Source organism: Amblyomma maculatum, chromosome 2, assembly GCF_055883805.1.
Source record: "Amblyomma maculatum isolate TAMU_Amacu chromosome 2, ASM5588380v1, whole genome shotgun sequence".
Taxonomy (NCBI): domain Eukaryota; kingdom Metazoa; phylum Arthropoda; class Arachnida; order Ixodida; family Ixodidae; genus Amblyomma; species Amblyomma maculatum.
In genome coordinates, this window is record NC_139345.1 from 36602291 (window position 1) to 36619670 (window position 17380).

The window sequence follows — 17380 nt, forward strand, 5'->3', positions numbered from 1 at the left end:
TCATGTGCATCCTCACAAAATGAAGCCTGACCCTTTTCCTTCTCAATCATGAGAAATGGCTTGAGACTGCTAGGCACCTTGCAAGCGAATGTTGTCGCACCTTACAAGCGAATTGTCGCCGTGAGAGAGGTTGACAATTAATGATGTCCCTAATTATTCTTGTGCATTTTAATTTACCTCACACAGCTTTTGGTAAAGTAAAACGCCTTTTTCTCTCTTTTATTTAAGAATAGCTACTCTACTACTGCATTTGCTAAATGATTGCGCATGTGTCTCTGTAAGCCTTGTCTTTTTTTTTTTTTTTCACAGTTAGGGTCATAAGTCTCTACTCCCCCTTCTCAGGGTTCGAAACTATCCTGCACTTCATGCAGGCAACAACTTTCAATGCATTCTGGCACACCAAGACTCCAGAAGGCATTGTCAGTTGGTGCCGCATACATGATTTGAAACCTTGAGAAGAGGAACAGGGACTTCTGACCCAGACTGTGCTTAATATGTTATAGTTCTTGGCATTCACTATAACCAGTTTGTTCCTTTGATATTGTAATTCACGAATGCTAATGAGACCTAATACCTCATTAATACAAAAGATACAAGGCACCTGTTCAACAGGCTACGTCAGACTGTCCTCTTGTGTTGACATCTTTTACACAGGGGCTACTGAAAGTTAGAGAAAAATAATCAGTTGTGTGGAAATTAGAGGCAGTAGCACAATACATTTTTAATAAATATGAGAAATGTTTTTCACAAGAAATTTTATTGCCAGAATAGTCATATTTGCCACCAGAACATAGCAGTTTAGTATTTTACAATTCTTGAACACTGTTCATTCAAAGTAATGAAATATGCAAATATTGCATCCACGTATCTGCTGGGCCTATATTGCTTTTGAATATAATCTGAGTTGGTATGTATGCCTTTTTGCACCCTTGGTGAATGAGGAGGGCATACGTGTGCCTACTTTGTGCTCAATTTTTTTTCTTCATAGCACCAATGCGGACGATAATGCATGCGCTCACTCTGCCCTGATAGCAAAAGTAGTGACTTCCAAATTTGTCTAGATTGTACTGCACTGCTGTCCTTGCAATCCTGATGGGGCATCATCTGATTTTCATTTTTGCTTTGCATCCATATTTGAGAATGATATGAGTGTCATTCGCACTGTATGGACAGGGCAACACCAGGAGGAGAGAACACTGAGAAATACTTAAGTCAACTTTATGAGTATGACATGGTAGTGTTCGTGGATCACTACCGCCATCTGGGTGTGACCTGGTGCACCCTTTCTCAGAAATCGACGTAACGATTTTAACGATAACGATAGTATTATTGACTATCGATGGTATTGTTAATTGCACTATTGATTGCATTATTATTGCAATACTATCGGCAGTATTATTATATCTGTAGTGCTGTTGATAGTATTACTAATTACCAATAATACTATCAGTAGTGCTGTGAACAGTTGTGCAGTTTTTGGCCAGCGATATTGCCAAAAAATTTGCCATAACTTGACTTTCAGCAATACCCAGTTAATCTAGTTAATGACCAGTTTTGGAGGGAAATGAAAGAAATTATTTGATTCCCCAGTAGCAGTCCCAGAATATGGTGTTATTACATTATACTCGAAAGTAACTTGTTGCACCATCTAAAGTAACTTGTTGCATCATACTAACAAATTTAGTTGACGTTTTTACTTTTAAATCATAAAATGCAATATCAGTTTGTAATGCAGTTCCAAACACTTGTCACTGCTTCCTTTCTGCTACAACTGGGGCCATAGGCTATGTTCCGAGTTTGCATCATTATCGAAGGTGTCGCTATCTCCCTGACCTCGAGTCATCTGTTTGATGGAAATGCCAGAGTGAAAAAGTGGTGACAATCAGATGACTCGAGGACCAGGAGATAGCGACATTTTCGATAAGGACGCAAACTCGAAATACGGCCCTTGGACCGTCCAACGTAAAGGGAAATTGAAGAGAAAAAAATTGAAGGGCTTAAGCATGGCTTGAACCTAATGATATTGCACCAATAGTCTCTTTAACACCTGCTTTTCAATCCGCGGTTTTTTCATAATTTTTCTTTAAGGTAGGTTAAGTTAGTTAGGTTTTGGAGAAAGGAAGTTGTCTTATACTTTTGGGTGGACACCATGAAATGGTGGATACCTACACATAACCAGGTGAATGTCATGTTTTCATATTTATTCTTGTAAATTGTACATTGGTTTATAAGAAAGCAATTGTACTTTGGTTTTATTAAAAAGGTCCCTCCACAGTGATGCAGTGGCAAGACGCCAGACTACTGTGCCGGAGTACCCAGGTTCGATCCCGACTGCCGGCGGCTGCGTTTCGATGGCGGCGAAATGAAGTGACGTCTGTGTGCTATGCGATGTCAGTGCACCTTAAAGATCCCCAGGTGGTCGAAATTTCTCTGGAGCCCTTCACTATGGCACCCCTTTCTCTTTCCGCTTTCACTCCCACTGTCTCCCTTCCTTTATAGAAGGGTTTAGGTGTCCACAGAACAAGTGTGACAGATACTGCGCCTTTCCTTTTCTAATAACCAATTATGTATATATTATAAGAAAGGTTGGTTGGTTCATAGGAAGGGAAAGGCGCAGTATCTGTCACACTTGCTCTGTGGACACCTGAACCGCGCCGTGAGGGAAGGGATGAAGGTGGGAGTGAAAGTGGATAGAGAGAAAGGGGGCTGTAGTGGAGGGCTACGGAGTAATTTCGACCACCTGGGGATCTTTAACGTGCGCTGACATCGCACAGCACACGGACGCCACTTCGTTTCGCCTCTTATAAGAAAGGAAAGTCTGGTGTCTGTCAGACTTAAGGGAAGGGAGGAAGGTGGGAGTGAAAGCAGCAGGAGTGCGAGAGGTCCTGTAGTGGATAACTGCACAGTAATTTCGGCCACCTGGGGCCTTTAAAGTTTAAGTGGGGTTTTGGGAAAAGGAAGGCACAGTACACTTTTGGGCGGACATCACGAAATTGTAGACACCCACACTTAGGGCAAGGTCACTTAAAGGTCAAAATTAGTGCCATGTGCAATATTGAAATATTTCCCTTGTGTTGTCCTTCATTTTGTTTCCAAGCTGCATGTGCCCTTTTATTACAGGAAAAAGACAGAAAAACATGGGCCTCAATATTCGAAGACAAAGAAAAAAAAAAAAAGCTGCGCTTGGCAGCACCTTATGAACTCAGTTTCAGTGTGTTTTGGTTTAGGATCTTCGCAATCACAGCTATGCACTATGCATGCCCACATGGTTTTATTTTTGATGTGCCTTGGTTTAAAAGTGCTGAGCAGCAGGGGAAAAGCATTTCCCTATTTCAAAATCTCGTATGAAATTCATACGGATTGTGTATATCATTTCATTGTGCAAGATAAAACTTCACGGAACCAGGCAAGGCTGTCGTACCGTGTGACTGTGTACTACACCCCTGTCAAGCGAGCAAATTAAAGTGCACTTACGGGCAGTGTCACTTACGAAAAGTGCACTCTACCGCTGTTAAACGGTGTAACGTAAGTGCACTTGCCAAAGTGCACGCTCAGGTCAGGGTGCGTTTGCTAAACAGACTTTTTGAGGGCTGAGTGCGCAGCCTCGCCGGCAGAAATTTCTTCGTCACAAAATGTTTATGTAATAAGATATGCATACAAGTTGATTTTACGTTTTTGTAGATATTTTTATTTGGGGAAATGTTTTATAGTACCGATAGGTGAAATAACGTAACAAAACATGATGTAAGCGTGTACGCAACTTACAAATTAAGCATGATGCGCTACTGCGGCGACGCCATTTTCAGTTATGTGGCGGTTGTTGTTGTTCATGGTGTTGGTGTGTGATCTCCGAGTGATGACCCGGTGAAAATTTTAATATTTTTTTTGTGTGTTTTACTACTTTAAAAAGCAGTATTCTGAACTTTGTGCTTGGAGGTCGCAATTTTGTTTTTCAAATATATGTCCTTACAGTTTCCATTTTCGTATCTATGAGTGCTAATACGAGTGCACTCATCTTTCTCGTTTAGCACTGCGTTGCGTAAAGTGTATTTCGAGCTGCAAAGTGCACTCCCCGTGAGTGCACTTTAACTTGCACACTTGAGTGGGGTATTACCCGCCGGTCATCATCGCTTGGAGAAGAAAGGAAGGCCGGAGAAGTTATGAGATTTAAAATGACACCGATAGAAGAAAAAAAAAGTGACAAGGAAAAATACAAACTGTGCCAAACAGGTTTTGGATCTTAATGCAAGTGCATTAACCGCTGCACCATGTCAGCCACTCAAGCATTTGGTTTTTGTTTTTGTTTTTTACTTTGCATATTTTTACGACTTTTGCTGTATCGCCTGTGAAAAGGGCCGTGGAGCAGTTCTAAGATGTTCTGGACAGTGGGCACAAAATAAGGCACTTGATGAAACCGTTGAGTGACAAATTGTTGCTGTGGCTTAGCTTTCATCTCAGATGTATAGACAACAATATTGATAGATAAAGTTCATTAGATAAAGTTCATTAGATAAAGTTCATTAGATAAAGTTCATTAGATAAAGTTACTGTTATTGACAATTCCATAATATGGACATTTTTCTTGGTTCCTTGAAGACTGAATTAGCTACATCTTTCTGTACTGCTTATTAACCCAAAAGAAGCAACGTGCCCTATTGGTAGACGGTACAGCTGTGCATCAGTGACTTGCAGCCAGAGAAGCAGAGGTTCAACTAACTGCACAACATGACCACCAGATTTTTTTTCTTTAAGCAATGCCCTTACGTTTAAAGGACTATTACACGACCCCTCTCTATCAGTCAGGACTTTACAGTCACGTCGCCGGCACCTTTTTTTTTCAAACTGAATCTTCAACGCTCTCGTTTTAAAAACTGGTGCAAAAAAGGCTTGCGTGCCCTTGTCCATCTATGATGCAACGCTATACAAGTTGACCTAGAATAAATTAGAAAGTAATCTAGGTGCAACAAATATGTGGCTGTGAGATTTGTGAGTGTTGTAAATTTCAAATAGAGAAAAAAAAAATACTTTTTAATACATTTTGCACGCTCCCTTGTAGTTGTATCAGTGGCTTGTTCGTTGTGGGGGTACACATGAATTTCTTGTCCTGTTATAATGGCCGCGCTTAAATATCATGCGAGTTTACGCACGCGTTGTTAAGGAGAATGGTGAGAGGAGGTCACCTCCCTCCCCGCCTTCCAGTCACCCACAGCAATGCCACCACGGCTTTCCTCTCTCATCCCGGCCTACCACGGAGACCTTTTTTTTACAATCTGAAATGAGCGCACCTCTCTCGATTCTCTCTAGGCTTTTCGGCGGTTGATCTCGCGCACATGCAGTTCAGACTTTCCACTGAGGAGACCGCCACCATCACCTGAATCGCCCGGTCATCGTACGCACTTATCACAGCAGGCCATGAGCGTGAAGCCACGCATAGTGAGCGAAATGTTCCTCTCATCTTTTCGCAAGTGTTTCCCCCATTCGGTGATTTTCTTCCACCCTGTGCGCGAGCGGGACGTTCGCTTGCTACAGCAGTTGTCTCTTAGTGTTGTATTTTGCCTTGTACTCGGGCAGAATAAAGCCTGCTTCGAGTGTGCAACTCACGTTTGTCCCCATTGGCCTGAACCCACCAACAGTGGGGACTTCTCGCACTACGGGTTGGGGGTTACAGCTCTGTCTGTTAGGGCTGGCATGCTGGGGCTAGAAGATGGCTTGCGTGTCTAGCTCCCTTTGCAGCATTATTTACCCCCATAATGTTGGCACTACAGCACACCTTTTGGTGACATATGTGGCAGTAAAATATTTCGCTCTTAGAAAAGTTTTTTCTTCCTGTGCGTTTGTGGTGAAAACCACATCATAGTACTTTTCAAATTATTGAATTTTTGCTCTTTCTGTTATACTTGAAGCCCACTCTTTGCACAGAAGTACCTGCCAGGTGGCTGTCATTTGTTTGTGCATCTGTGTTCAGTTTAGGCTGTTTTTGAATTAGGCATTGTCGTAAAATGTTATATAGAATGCACTTAAGGCATGATAAACAAATTGTTAGGCAGTTGTAGACTTTCTTGAGTGCCCTGATGGCAGTGGATATATGAGACCATTCTGCTCTTTCGCACAGTGCATGTAGATTTCACGCATCACCTGTAATATGTGCGGTTTGTTGTAGGTTTGATGCAATGTATGTGAAAGGAATGAAGTTTGACGTTCGGTTCACATACAACCGGCTACCCCTGCGGCTAATGCACCGTGCGATCAGCATATTAGAAGGAAGCCAGTTGTGGAACTTTGTTCTCCCTAAGTGCAGCGTTGCATCAGAGCCAAGCCTGAAACTTGGTCGGCTGAAGTAAGTGCTTTTCTTCTCTTGCCTGTTTTTATTGTACACAACAATATATATGCACCTGTTTCTTGCATGCATGTAAGCATGCAGGTCTTCATATTTTGTTTGCTGGATCAGTGACTCATGACTTGAAGTTGCCATGTTTACTGCTGCTCAGCCCACTTAGGACTACTTCACAAGACCTTGTCAGTATTAACCATTCCAGGATTCCTTTTAGATTTCTTTGCAGCAGCAGTACTATTTATCTTTCCCTGTTTTGCTCTAGTTGTGCAGGAAAGGAATAAACTTGAACACTGTTATAATGCATCTGACAGCCCTAAAGACATCAGCACTTGCTGAACAGATCAGATTGTTGTCATGAGTGATGAAATGTGTTAGTAGTAGTATTTTGTAATTTTCCCTTATAAGTTCACCCATCCCTGTGAAAACCCTCATTTGGGGGTTGGCAGTAAGTACACTTAAAGCAAATAAAATTTTGCATTGCTGTTGTACCGTCTCATGCTTACATGAAAGTTCTGGACTGTGCAGCCTCAATGCTCAATAAACTTACACTTGCATGGGAATTCGCCTTTGTCGGGAGTAAAACATTCTTTCATCCTAGGGCAGTATAAACATCTCAAGTCTCTGAACCTTAATTTGTTTCTTGAATATTATTGCGGAAGAACTGTATTCTTATGTTGATAGCATTCAGGTTTGAAAGTTAGCAAGTTGAGGTAGCAAAAAAAAAAAAACAAAACCTTTTCGCTTTTGGATCAATAGTGCAAGGAATAGATAGTGGGCAAGAGAAGTAGGGCAGGAAGTGTTGTCCAGCAACGACTGCCAAGGCTGTAGATGAGCTATGCACACTTTGTCGTGATGTGGCCCTTGTCCTTTGTACTGAAAGGCACACGTTGTTATAAACTTTAGTTTAGAAGAATTTTATGTAATTACGACTATTATCTAGTCATAAATGAACTGGTTAACTCATCTGATATAACTAAAAGGCCATAAATCTTTCTGTAAACAAACAAAGCATTGGATTGCATCTTTGTCCCACTAAGTTGTGTAGCTTGACTCGTATCATTAACTGCATGTGTAGTTTAATAAAGGTTCAGATCCTCCACAGCCTCAAATTTTGGCTTTTCTTTTATCTATCTTAGATTAGCATATTGTTTCACAAAAATATTTGTCACCATTCACATACAAAAGATGCACCTTAATGGGGCATTGTGAATTTAATATATTTATTTATCGGATAGTACTGCAGGGCAAATACGGTTCAAGTAGAAATATGGTTCATGGGAAAGAGGTTACACTGAAGTGTGTGCGGCATCAGCAGTGAACATTTTAAAGAGGGAAAGTGGGAGGAAGACAAATATAATATGGTGTGTGGGTAGTGTAGGAATACACACTATAAGGCAAGGGGGTGCAAACAATGTAGCACCTGGGAAAGGGGTTTTTGTGGAGTTCTGAGGACAAACGGCAACAGCGGGGATAGGGCCTCAGCAAAGAAAATTCATTACTGAAGTCACAATGAAATATTCAGGAAACATGCACTTTTTTCGTCCTCGTTCTAAATACAGTTGATACCATATATGTCAAGTATGTCAGACTCTCAGAATGTCCTTGCGAAAATCCCATGCAAAAATGTAGCAGTGGTTTTCATGTTGATCTCCAACTCAACGAAACATTTGATACATCGGACTGCGCAGCATGCCTCATGGCAGAGGCACTTGTATTGGTCCTCCCTTGATCACTATTTGTGCGTGGAGCTGGCTCGCTTCGCGGCTTTGAGTACCCGCTGGCAGTGCTAATGGTGTGAAATCTAATGACGAGGAGCGTGTTGAGTTCACTTGAAAGTGACCTGCGGTCTAGCGTGGTTGTTTCCAACGTGACACTGCTGTAAGGGGAGGCCAGCGTTCAGTGCGCTGACTGTCTTGCGGCAAAGCCAGGCTTGCAGCAGCTCTCGCTTGGCCTGTTTTGCTGCTGAAAGTTGCTTGATTCCTTTCAGGAGCATTTGTTGCCTCAAAGGAACAATGAGCATTTTCGGCAGCACAAGGACCATTTGCTCCTGAGAAAATTGCACTTAAAAGAGTCTAACAATTTTATTTTTTCTTTCCTGCAACTTTATTCAATCTTGTGACACCAAATCGAAAAAGGACTCTGTGATTTAGCTATGTAGCCCAACCTCTGAGATTCACACTTGGAAAACAGTTTTGGCATCACTGCAATCTGTTCATGGAAGTGTCAGATGGTGGCGATACTTGTAGCATTTCATTTTTTGGTCACATCTGGCTTGTAATGGGAGATCTGTTTCACAAAAGAGTTGTCTTTCTTGGTATCAGAAAACTGTAGTATGTTGATTGTCGATACAGTCCAACTTCAATTTGTTGCCGATTAATGCCATTTGAAATATTGTCTCGTCAACAACCGTTTCTATTTCTTTTTCCTAGGCTGTTCAACAAGAAAATAGAATCGAATCCAGAGCAGTTCACAGCTGTGAAAAACATCCTTCTTGGTTTGCACCGGCCTTACCCATACCTCTTGTTCGGACCTCCGGGCACAGGGAAGACTGTGACTTTAGTGGAAGCTTTGAAGCAGGTATTACACAAGCTTGCTTCCAGCACTGTTGACCAGTACTGTGCTTCTGCTTTCTTTGGAGCATGCAACATTATTCACGTCTGTTGTAGGTGTGCACTCAAATTCCATCAAGTCACATCCTTGTTGTGGCACCTTCAAACAGTGCCTGTGACGTGCTTGCCGAACGACTGATGGAGCACATGACGCCATCTGAACTTTTCCGCATGTACGCCGGATCTGTGCATCCAACCAAGGTTTCAAAGAAGTTAGAGGTAAGTCTTGTGGGTTTCAGGTTTAGGTTTATGGGGTTTAACGTCGCAAAGCAACTCGGGCTATGAGAGACGCCGTAGTGGAGGACTCTGTAAATTTGGAGGGCTCCGGAAATTTCGACCACCTGGGGTTCTTTAACAAAGTGCACTGACATCGCACAGCTCACGGGTACCTTGTTTTTCGCCTCCGTCGAAAAGCGGCCGCCATGGCCGGATTCAATTCCGCATCCTTGGGCGCAGCAGTTGAGCCTAACCACTGCACCACCATAGTGCCATTTTCAAAGTGCGCATGTGGAGTGTGTATTCGGCTCAGCACTTAGCCTGTACCCAGGCGAGTACACACTTGTCATTCCTTCCTTTTACTCCGCCGGAGTGACACAGTGGTTACAGCACTCGACTGGTGTCCCCAAGGATGAGGGATCGAATCCCTGCCTCGGTGGCCGCTTTTCGGGGGAGGTGAAAAGCAAGGCGCCCGTGTGCTGTGCGATGTCAGTGCACGTTAAAGAACCCCAGGTGGTCGAAATTTCCAGAGTCCTCCACTGCAGCGTCTCTCATAGCCTGAATCGCTTTGGGATGTTAAACCCCACAAACCAAACCAAGCCATTCCTTCCTTTTCCAACAAGTTCATGCATTTTCATTGAGAGTGGAATGAGACATATGGAAAATTGAGGAGCACAAAAATCTCAGAGAGGCAAGCCCTCATTGGTTAGAAAACCAAAACCTGGGATCCAATTGGCACAAAAGGAGCACAGAATGTTCCATGCATCTTTACGTGCCATGCGAAAGCTTGCTTTGTCAGACCGCATTTGATTGTATCCAGCGCTGAATCTGCTCACCTTGATTCTCTAGTTTCTTCAAGCATGCATGTTTGTTGCAAGAATGCCAGATATGAAGTTTGTGTTGCGCAATTTATTAGGTAGACAAAGCCACTTCACGAAAGTGAGCGGTCTATGCAGTACAGGCCGACCTCTCTCTGTTTGCCTATCTCAGAATAACTGTACAGACAACAGCAGCGCTGGCTGTTCTACGCTTCAGTGAAATACCAAAGTAACTGAGAAAGGTTCTATACTGACTGGACATTACTTGTGGCACACACACTTCCAAGGTCATAGAGAAGAACAACAAATTATGTGTGGTGCGGGCGCAAGCAAGAATGCTCTAGAGCTCAAACATGGCCACAAAAATGTGGCAGCTTGAAGTCACTGCTGCTGAGCAGCGTATAGATGAAGAAGAAGGAGTGAAATATGCTGCTGGGAAGGTTTTCTTGAGCACTAGAGCTTGAGAAATAAAATGGCGGGGCTTTCAGTCTTTCAGTCCATTTTTCTCCACTTCTGTTATTTCAATAAACTGTCAGCTTACGAGATCTATTTTTCTGCCATTACTTAATACATACCCCGCAATTCCACCAAGTTGTTACAGGAGTGGGTTTATTATTTACAAAATAAGCGGGGAATCCATGAATGCCAGGAACATTCAGAGTCAGGCTTGTGCCAGTCCCATTTCTCGCACTTCCACCTCGTCCTTCTGTTCCTCATGCACAACACCGCATGGCACATCACACATGGTTAATCACTAGAGGTGTGAGAATATTGAAATTTTCGTTAATTTTTTTAATGTTCATAAAATTCCGAATATAAGTGTTTTGAATATGAATATGAATACGAATCAGATAAGCATATTCGGTTCGTATTCGAAATTTATAATATTCGCACATCTAGCAGTGTGCTAATATTGAAATCTTCCAATATAAATCGAATATGAATAAGGAAAGAAAAATATTCCTTTGAATATTAACATCTGATCAATACAATAAAAAAAAAATAGGAAATTAAAAAATAGCAAGCACTGTTTATTTCAAAATATCCATGGTTTTATACAGGATTGTGTGTACCAATTTATTGTACAGGGAGGATCTGCAATGAAATCTGGTGGAGCTTTCATATCGCTGCTGAATACAGTAAACTCTCATTATTCTGGCCTTCAAGGGACCAAAAAAACCGTTCCAATTAACCAAAAGTTAAAATTATTGAATGGGCCTGAAAATACTGCTGAAAGCCATTTGCATTACAGAGATTTTATCTGATGAACACCTGCACGATGGTTGTCTGCGTTTTGGTGAGAATTACATTTTTCTCGGTTTCGGGGCTTCACTTTTTCGAAGGCCTGTGCTACTCGTTTTGCAGAGCTGTGCCAATAGCAGTGGTCCCTCTTCACAAAATAGCCCTGTCGCGTTTTGAGGATGCATCACTGCGCAGTCCATCAAGCATTTTGGTGCATGAAACTGTGGGGAATTCGAAAAATTCTGGTGTATTTGGTAATTCTTTAATGTTCAGAAAATTCCAAATATCAGTTTTTCAAATCGAATACGAATCGAATATAATATAACATATATGATCTATATTCAAAATTTTGAATATTTGCATACCTCTAGTAATCATTATAGATGACTGGAGAACAAAATGAAAGTTGCTACTATCATTAATGAGGTGGTATGTGGACACAAAAATAAAGTTAATTTGTTTCACGTAACAAGGTTAATTTGAGCCCATACTTTGTGGTTTTCTCTCAGCATATATATTCTTATTGTTCATTGATTGCAGTTTTTGTTTTGGGGAGAGGTGTTTGCTACCTGGATATTTGTACTAAGGATATGATTGTTGCAACAGTCATCTTACTAGATCATTTTTGCATTTTCACAAGTTTTGCTGTTTTGTGGCATCACAAGTTTGTTTCATATTCTTCAAAGGAATCATTTAATGCCCTATGGCACATGGCATACCTCTACCTGAACATCAGACAACTTTTAAACCAGGCTCTTATTTCAGTTTATCATAATGACAAATATTATCTACTGCTGTATATATCCTTAGCTGTAAGAATGCATAGTTTCCTTTTATAGCATCCAGAGAGGTTGCAGGTACTTAAATGCCACTTTATGATGGCATCCAGTTTTTTTTCTTTTTATATATATATATATAAATTATTTATTTATTTCAAAAATGACATACAAATACGAGCCTGCCCAAGCCAACGATGGGTTTGTGGGGCAGCGCTCGGCAGAATGGAGCAAGCCAGGGAACGGCACAGTAAGTCAATATTGCGCAGGACTCAAAATAAAACTAAAGAAATGCAGTAAGAAATGACGGGGAAAAAATAAAAAAACAAAGAAAGAAAGAAAAGAAACAAAATTACACATACAGATCAAAGATATAAGATTTTACTTCTTTCCGTGTGCTGGAAGATAAAACATTATCTGGCAGGTCGTTCAACACATCAGGTACATAGAAGGCACGGACACGTTTGCCATATCTTGTCCGTACTCTTGGTAAGGTAAAGTGGTCACGTGGACGTCATGTTCTGGCGGGGACATACGGGAGGCAGAACTCATTGTTCCATATATACGAAAGGATTACATTACCGTTTCTTTGAATAACAGCCTGAACGAGGGCATGTGCGAGCATGAAAAAAGATCGGGATTGTTAGTAATGTGCACACCATACATCACCACCCGAATTATGGATTTTAGTAAAGAATCAACTTTATTGCGCCAAAACACTGAACAGAAATAAAAAGAACACATTCCATATCTCAACACACTGTACGCCAATGCATGTGCTATTGTTTTCCTTAGGTAAATTGGGCATAGTGCTTTAATAGAGTACAGCAGGCAGACTATTTTGCGCAGCCTTTCACAAACGTTCCACTACCAAATGGTGCTAATTCTGCTCCTTTTTTCTTTGTAGAAATATTCAAACTACATTCCCAATCAAAAAGTGTTTTTCTTCCCTTCGACCAAAGACCTGATGAATAAAAGAATCATTGTGTCAACATTGGCATGCGCTGGGAAGTGAGTACAATATATTCCTAGTATGGCATACTTGGCCTTCATATGACGTACTGGTATGAGTTTGTATCCTTGGCAGCATCACACAGTTGATATTTAGCAGAGTCATTTTGATTTTTTCTTTAGGGAAGGCTATAGATACTTTGAGTTACGCTGTGTGCCTAGGAAGCTTAATATTAAATTGCTATGTGATAAGGTGGTTCAAACTGAATGCTAGCTTGTTTATCGGAACAGTATTATTTCAATACTTTTGTTAAGAGCAGTCCTGAATGTCCTGTGGAAGTGAGAGGAGTAGCAGCACTCAGTTTGCCTACTTGTTTTGGTTCCTCGTGTACTTTTTCATGTTTTAATTACAGCCAGAAACAGTGCATGCTGGCCCACAATGCCTGTTTCACTGGCTAAAACTGGTTATAGTAATTTGTTCTCTCACTTTCAAAGCAGCATATGTAAACACTGCTGAGAGCCTAAGGATAGGCAAACGTAAGAAGTCTACATTTTTGTTGTGCTGAATTATTCTGATGCCATATGGGTTACAAGAATTTGCTTCATTGTTCATGTGGTGGTTTTTAAAAATAACATTTCTCAGTTTTTATGAGAGCTGAAGTAGAACTAGTGAGTTAATGTTTTAAAGCACTATATTCAACGTCTCTGACCTTAATCAACAGTTCAACAAATGTTAATTTGGTCAGACACATAATGAAGTGAATCATTGTCACTGACCAAGTCTGAAGATGATTGACAACTCAGGACTGTGTGCAGTGTCCTTGTTCACTGAGTAGAACAAGGCTTGTTTGCCATTTTTGTTATGTATGTACGTACATAAATTATTTGCAATGGTAAGCGGTGACGTTCTCTTGTACTGCTCATTAGACAAAAACCGAGTATACAATTTCGAAGTGTTATCTTGAAACTTGTTCAGTGGCTGTGATTCACTTTAACTCTTACCTTTTTGTCCTAGGCTTGTCTGTGGTCGGTGCTAGACTTGATAAAATTATTATCTTATGATTGTCAGCACAAAATTGTACTTTGCGGACATAGTGAATGTTGTGCATAGCATTTGTATGTGTCTTGTGTATGTGTGAACTGCAGGCTGGTGTGCGCTGACTTCCCACTGAACCACTTCACGCACATCGTTGTGGATGAGGCAGGGCAGTCATTGGAGCCAGAATGTGTCATTCCCATCATGGGACTCATGTCGGCATGGGATCCGAAAAAAAAAGGCGTGGGTGGCCACTTCATTCTGGCAGGAGATCCCAAGCAGTTGGGCCCAGTCATTCGGAGCCGGCTCACTCAGCACTACGATATGGGTACGAGCGAACATGGACACATTTGGTTTTCGAGGCCAAGCCAGAAGCCTTGCTCTCTTGCAGTTGCTGGCAGAATATACAACGCTAATCTCACCAGCAGCTTGCAACAACGTCTATATATTGTAGCACTGCAGTGCTAGAAACAAGCACTTGTACTTCATTTCAGTAATTCCTTGCAGTACTACCAAAGCTGCAATGAGTGCTGAGGCAGCATTCTGATGCTGCAGAATATAGTGTCAGTATAAAATGGCTGTACAAACACATGGGATAACTTGCACAATTTACATTCGTGAAACATTATTTAAAATCAAGCCTTAATGTACAGTCAGAGACAAAACTTTGCGGAACGTTAATTTGTGGAAAAATATTTCTGTGTGGCTGGGCAAACATAATGAATGAAAAGTGCTAAGTCTTGAGGTTACGTGCACGCCTCATTCAGAGAAAAAAGTTTCACAAGAAAAACTAGTGAGGCAACGAAGAAATAAATGTTCTTCCACAAATCAGTATCCCGCAAACTTTTGTCCCTGACTGTACGCTCACAATACACATGGTATTTCTTGAGTTTGGCTTTCGGGACTCATAGGTGTACAGTCTAACCTCTGTAAAGGAAACCTACGTGTTGTGAATTCTTTAATATGAAGTATCTGAATTGTCCAATGCCACCCCCATTGAAACATGGGTATTAGAAATCTTCATACAACGAACATGCTGTGGCAGTTAGCCTTTATATTACAAAGCCACCAAAATGACTGCATCCATCGAAACTGTTACCGCCTTAAAAGCAGAGGAAGTGGTCATAGCACTAGCCATTGTCTCCAGTTCCCAGACTAACATCACATACGTCATATTGGACTCACAGGCAGTTTGTCGAACCTGCCAAAAGGGCTCAGTATCCTCGTCGGCAGCAAGACCCTTTAGACCTTGCGCCATCATCTCATCCACCATTGTACCTACACGGGCGTCTGGCCGTGAGTCCCTTTATGAGAACTGGCATGCATGTGCTGTTGCCCACATAAGTGCCACCCGGATACTAGGATTCATCTCAGACTGCACTCCCTCACCGCAGCTAGTACCACACCAGTGCATGTCTGCTTCAGCCTCAATGCCTGGGCAGACAGAGATGTCCCCCCATCTCACAAATTACTTGTGCGAGAGCAGGCTGGCGACAGCTGTAAACTAATACATGTACCCATTTGAGCTTCCTGCACAAGCTACACCTGACGCTTTGTCCTAACCTATGTTTGCATTGTAAGGAATAGTCCTCCTTATACCACACTATATGGCCTTGCCAGCCCCAGCAGTCCCTCCTACACCCAACCTTACACCCACTCAGTGGAGCTGTCCAGCACAGACCTGGATGCCCAGTGCAAGTTCTTATATTATTAGTTGTTAGCTCTGGACTCACTGCCCCTCCAGGACAGCGAGCTTTTACAGATGAAATAAGGGTTTTACATCATTGTCATCATTGTCAGAAATTAATTTTAGTGCAGTGTGTTTGGAAGGATACCCCGAAGGTGGACTACTATCATCCCTTAAGCACAGATACAAAGAAAAGCTGTTCAACTTTCTCAGACAAGTCTCATTCCATGTGTAATTTGTCATTTGTGTGTACACTGTGCAAGCAATAAGTGCAGAGGCTCCTTGCTGTGAAAAGGTGTACTTCTAAATTGTGTGCATTTATACGGTAGAACCTCACTGAAACATTCTTAGTTTATACACTTTCTTTGTTTACATGCACAGCCTTGGACAATAAAATTTCCCATAGAATTGGTGTTCTTCCAGTTAATATGTTCCTACATAGCACTGTTGCATGCCTACCATTTTCGAAACTTTGACTAATTCTGGTCATATGTTATGCTTAGCGCCTCGGTGGTATACATATATATGAATATACTAGCAGGCCAAACATGTGGACATGCTACATAAGTTGGAATGTAGTGGTACTGAACTGCTGCAGTTGCTTCTTTGTGGTGCCCAGGTACATAGGGATGAAGCACCTAAAAGCATCCCCAGTGTGTTAACATATAAGCAGGTCATTCTGGCAGCACCTTCTTCGCAGTGAAAAAACTGGAGCAATGCACTTGCATCTAGTCGGAAATAAAGATGAAAAAAAAACGTTAATAAAGCATGGCATGCACAGATATGAATACCTTTTGATTAAAAAGCATAACAGTGTGATAAGTAACAAAATGAATTCTGTGAATTAACGTGACTGGCAACCACATAACATGACAGGCTGTAAAACTTCAATAATTTTAATTCAAGAGACCAGAAGAAATGGATAAATAATTTGGAAGCAGGGTTACAAAATGCCATCACTCTACGCCTGTCCCACTCCTGGAAAAAGTGCCCAATATGCGGTGAAGGTTTCCAAGTTTCATCATGTGGAAAGAATGATGTGGACATAGGCAGAGAAATGCACTTTGATGTCTGAATGGCAAAAGAAAGAAGCTCACCAAATGGCGAATGTATAGCCTATAGCTGCGATTGCTATGGGCTGGCATCCAAAACTGCAATCAGGCCAATTTTCGGTTTAGTTACAGGGATGCTTCTATAGTCATTATGGCACCTATTGTGCACAAGTCAGAGGGGGGCAAGTCACGATGCACCATGCAATAGGCAAGATTTATACATGATTGTTTTGCCCTGTCAATGGCACCTTGGCTCTCGCCTTCGAGCGTCTCATGTGAAAATCTATAAGTAGATTTTCCTGCATACTATGTTGATCGAAACAAGAAAGTGAATTTCATGCTACTGGAGTTGTGAAGGCAATGCGGTGAGTGACATAGGCATTAAGGATTTAACATGTTATGGAATTAACAAAAGAGCATGTGCACATTGAGCCGATCGTTCAAAGCAAGCGGGATATCGCCAGCGTGTTATCTCATGTGATATGTAAAAAAGCCTGCTGGTAGAATTTTGCATGAGTTCCAAGCTTAGCAGAAACAGAAGGATACCAGTCCACACGATAAATGACTGAAGAAATCAAAGAAAATGCTTTCATAGTGTTTTCTTGACAGTTCAAACTCAACCTTTGGATAATTTGCACAGGTGTGACGGTCTTGCCATG

The 17380-nt window shown here is 41.6% G+C and overlaps 1 protein-coding gene across 2 annotated transcripts in view; it reads left to right on the plus strand.

Annotated features, from left to right (window-relative positions):
- Positions 1-17380, plus strand: part of LOC146198367 (putative helicase MOV-10) — a 47885-nt gene that overhangs the window by 16189 nt on the left and 14316 nt on the right. For both annotated transcript variants that reach the window (XM_084593841.1, XM_084593842.1), the window contains 5 exons: positions 6161-6337; positions 8764-8911; positions 9001-9162; positions 12903-13006; positions 14093-14310. In XM_084593841.1, the coding sequence (XP_084449967.1) occupies positions 6161-6337; positions 8764-8911; positions 9001-9162; positions 12903-13006; positions 14093-14310 (809 nt within the window). The remainder of the gene's footprint in view (positions 1-6160; positions 6338-8763; positions 8912-9000; positions 9163-12902; positions 13007-14092; positions 14311-17380) is intronic.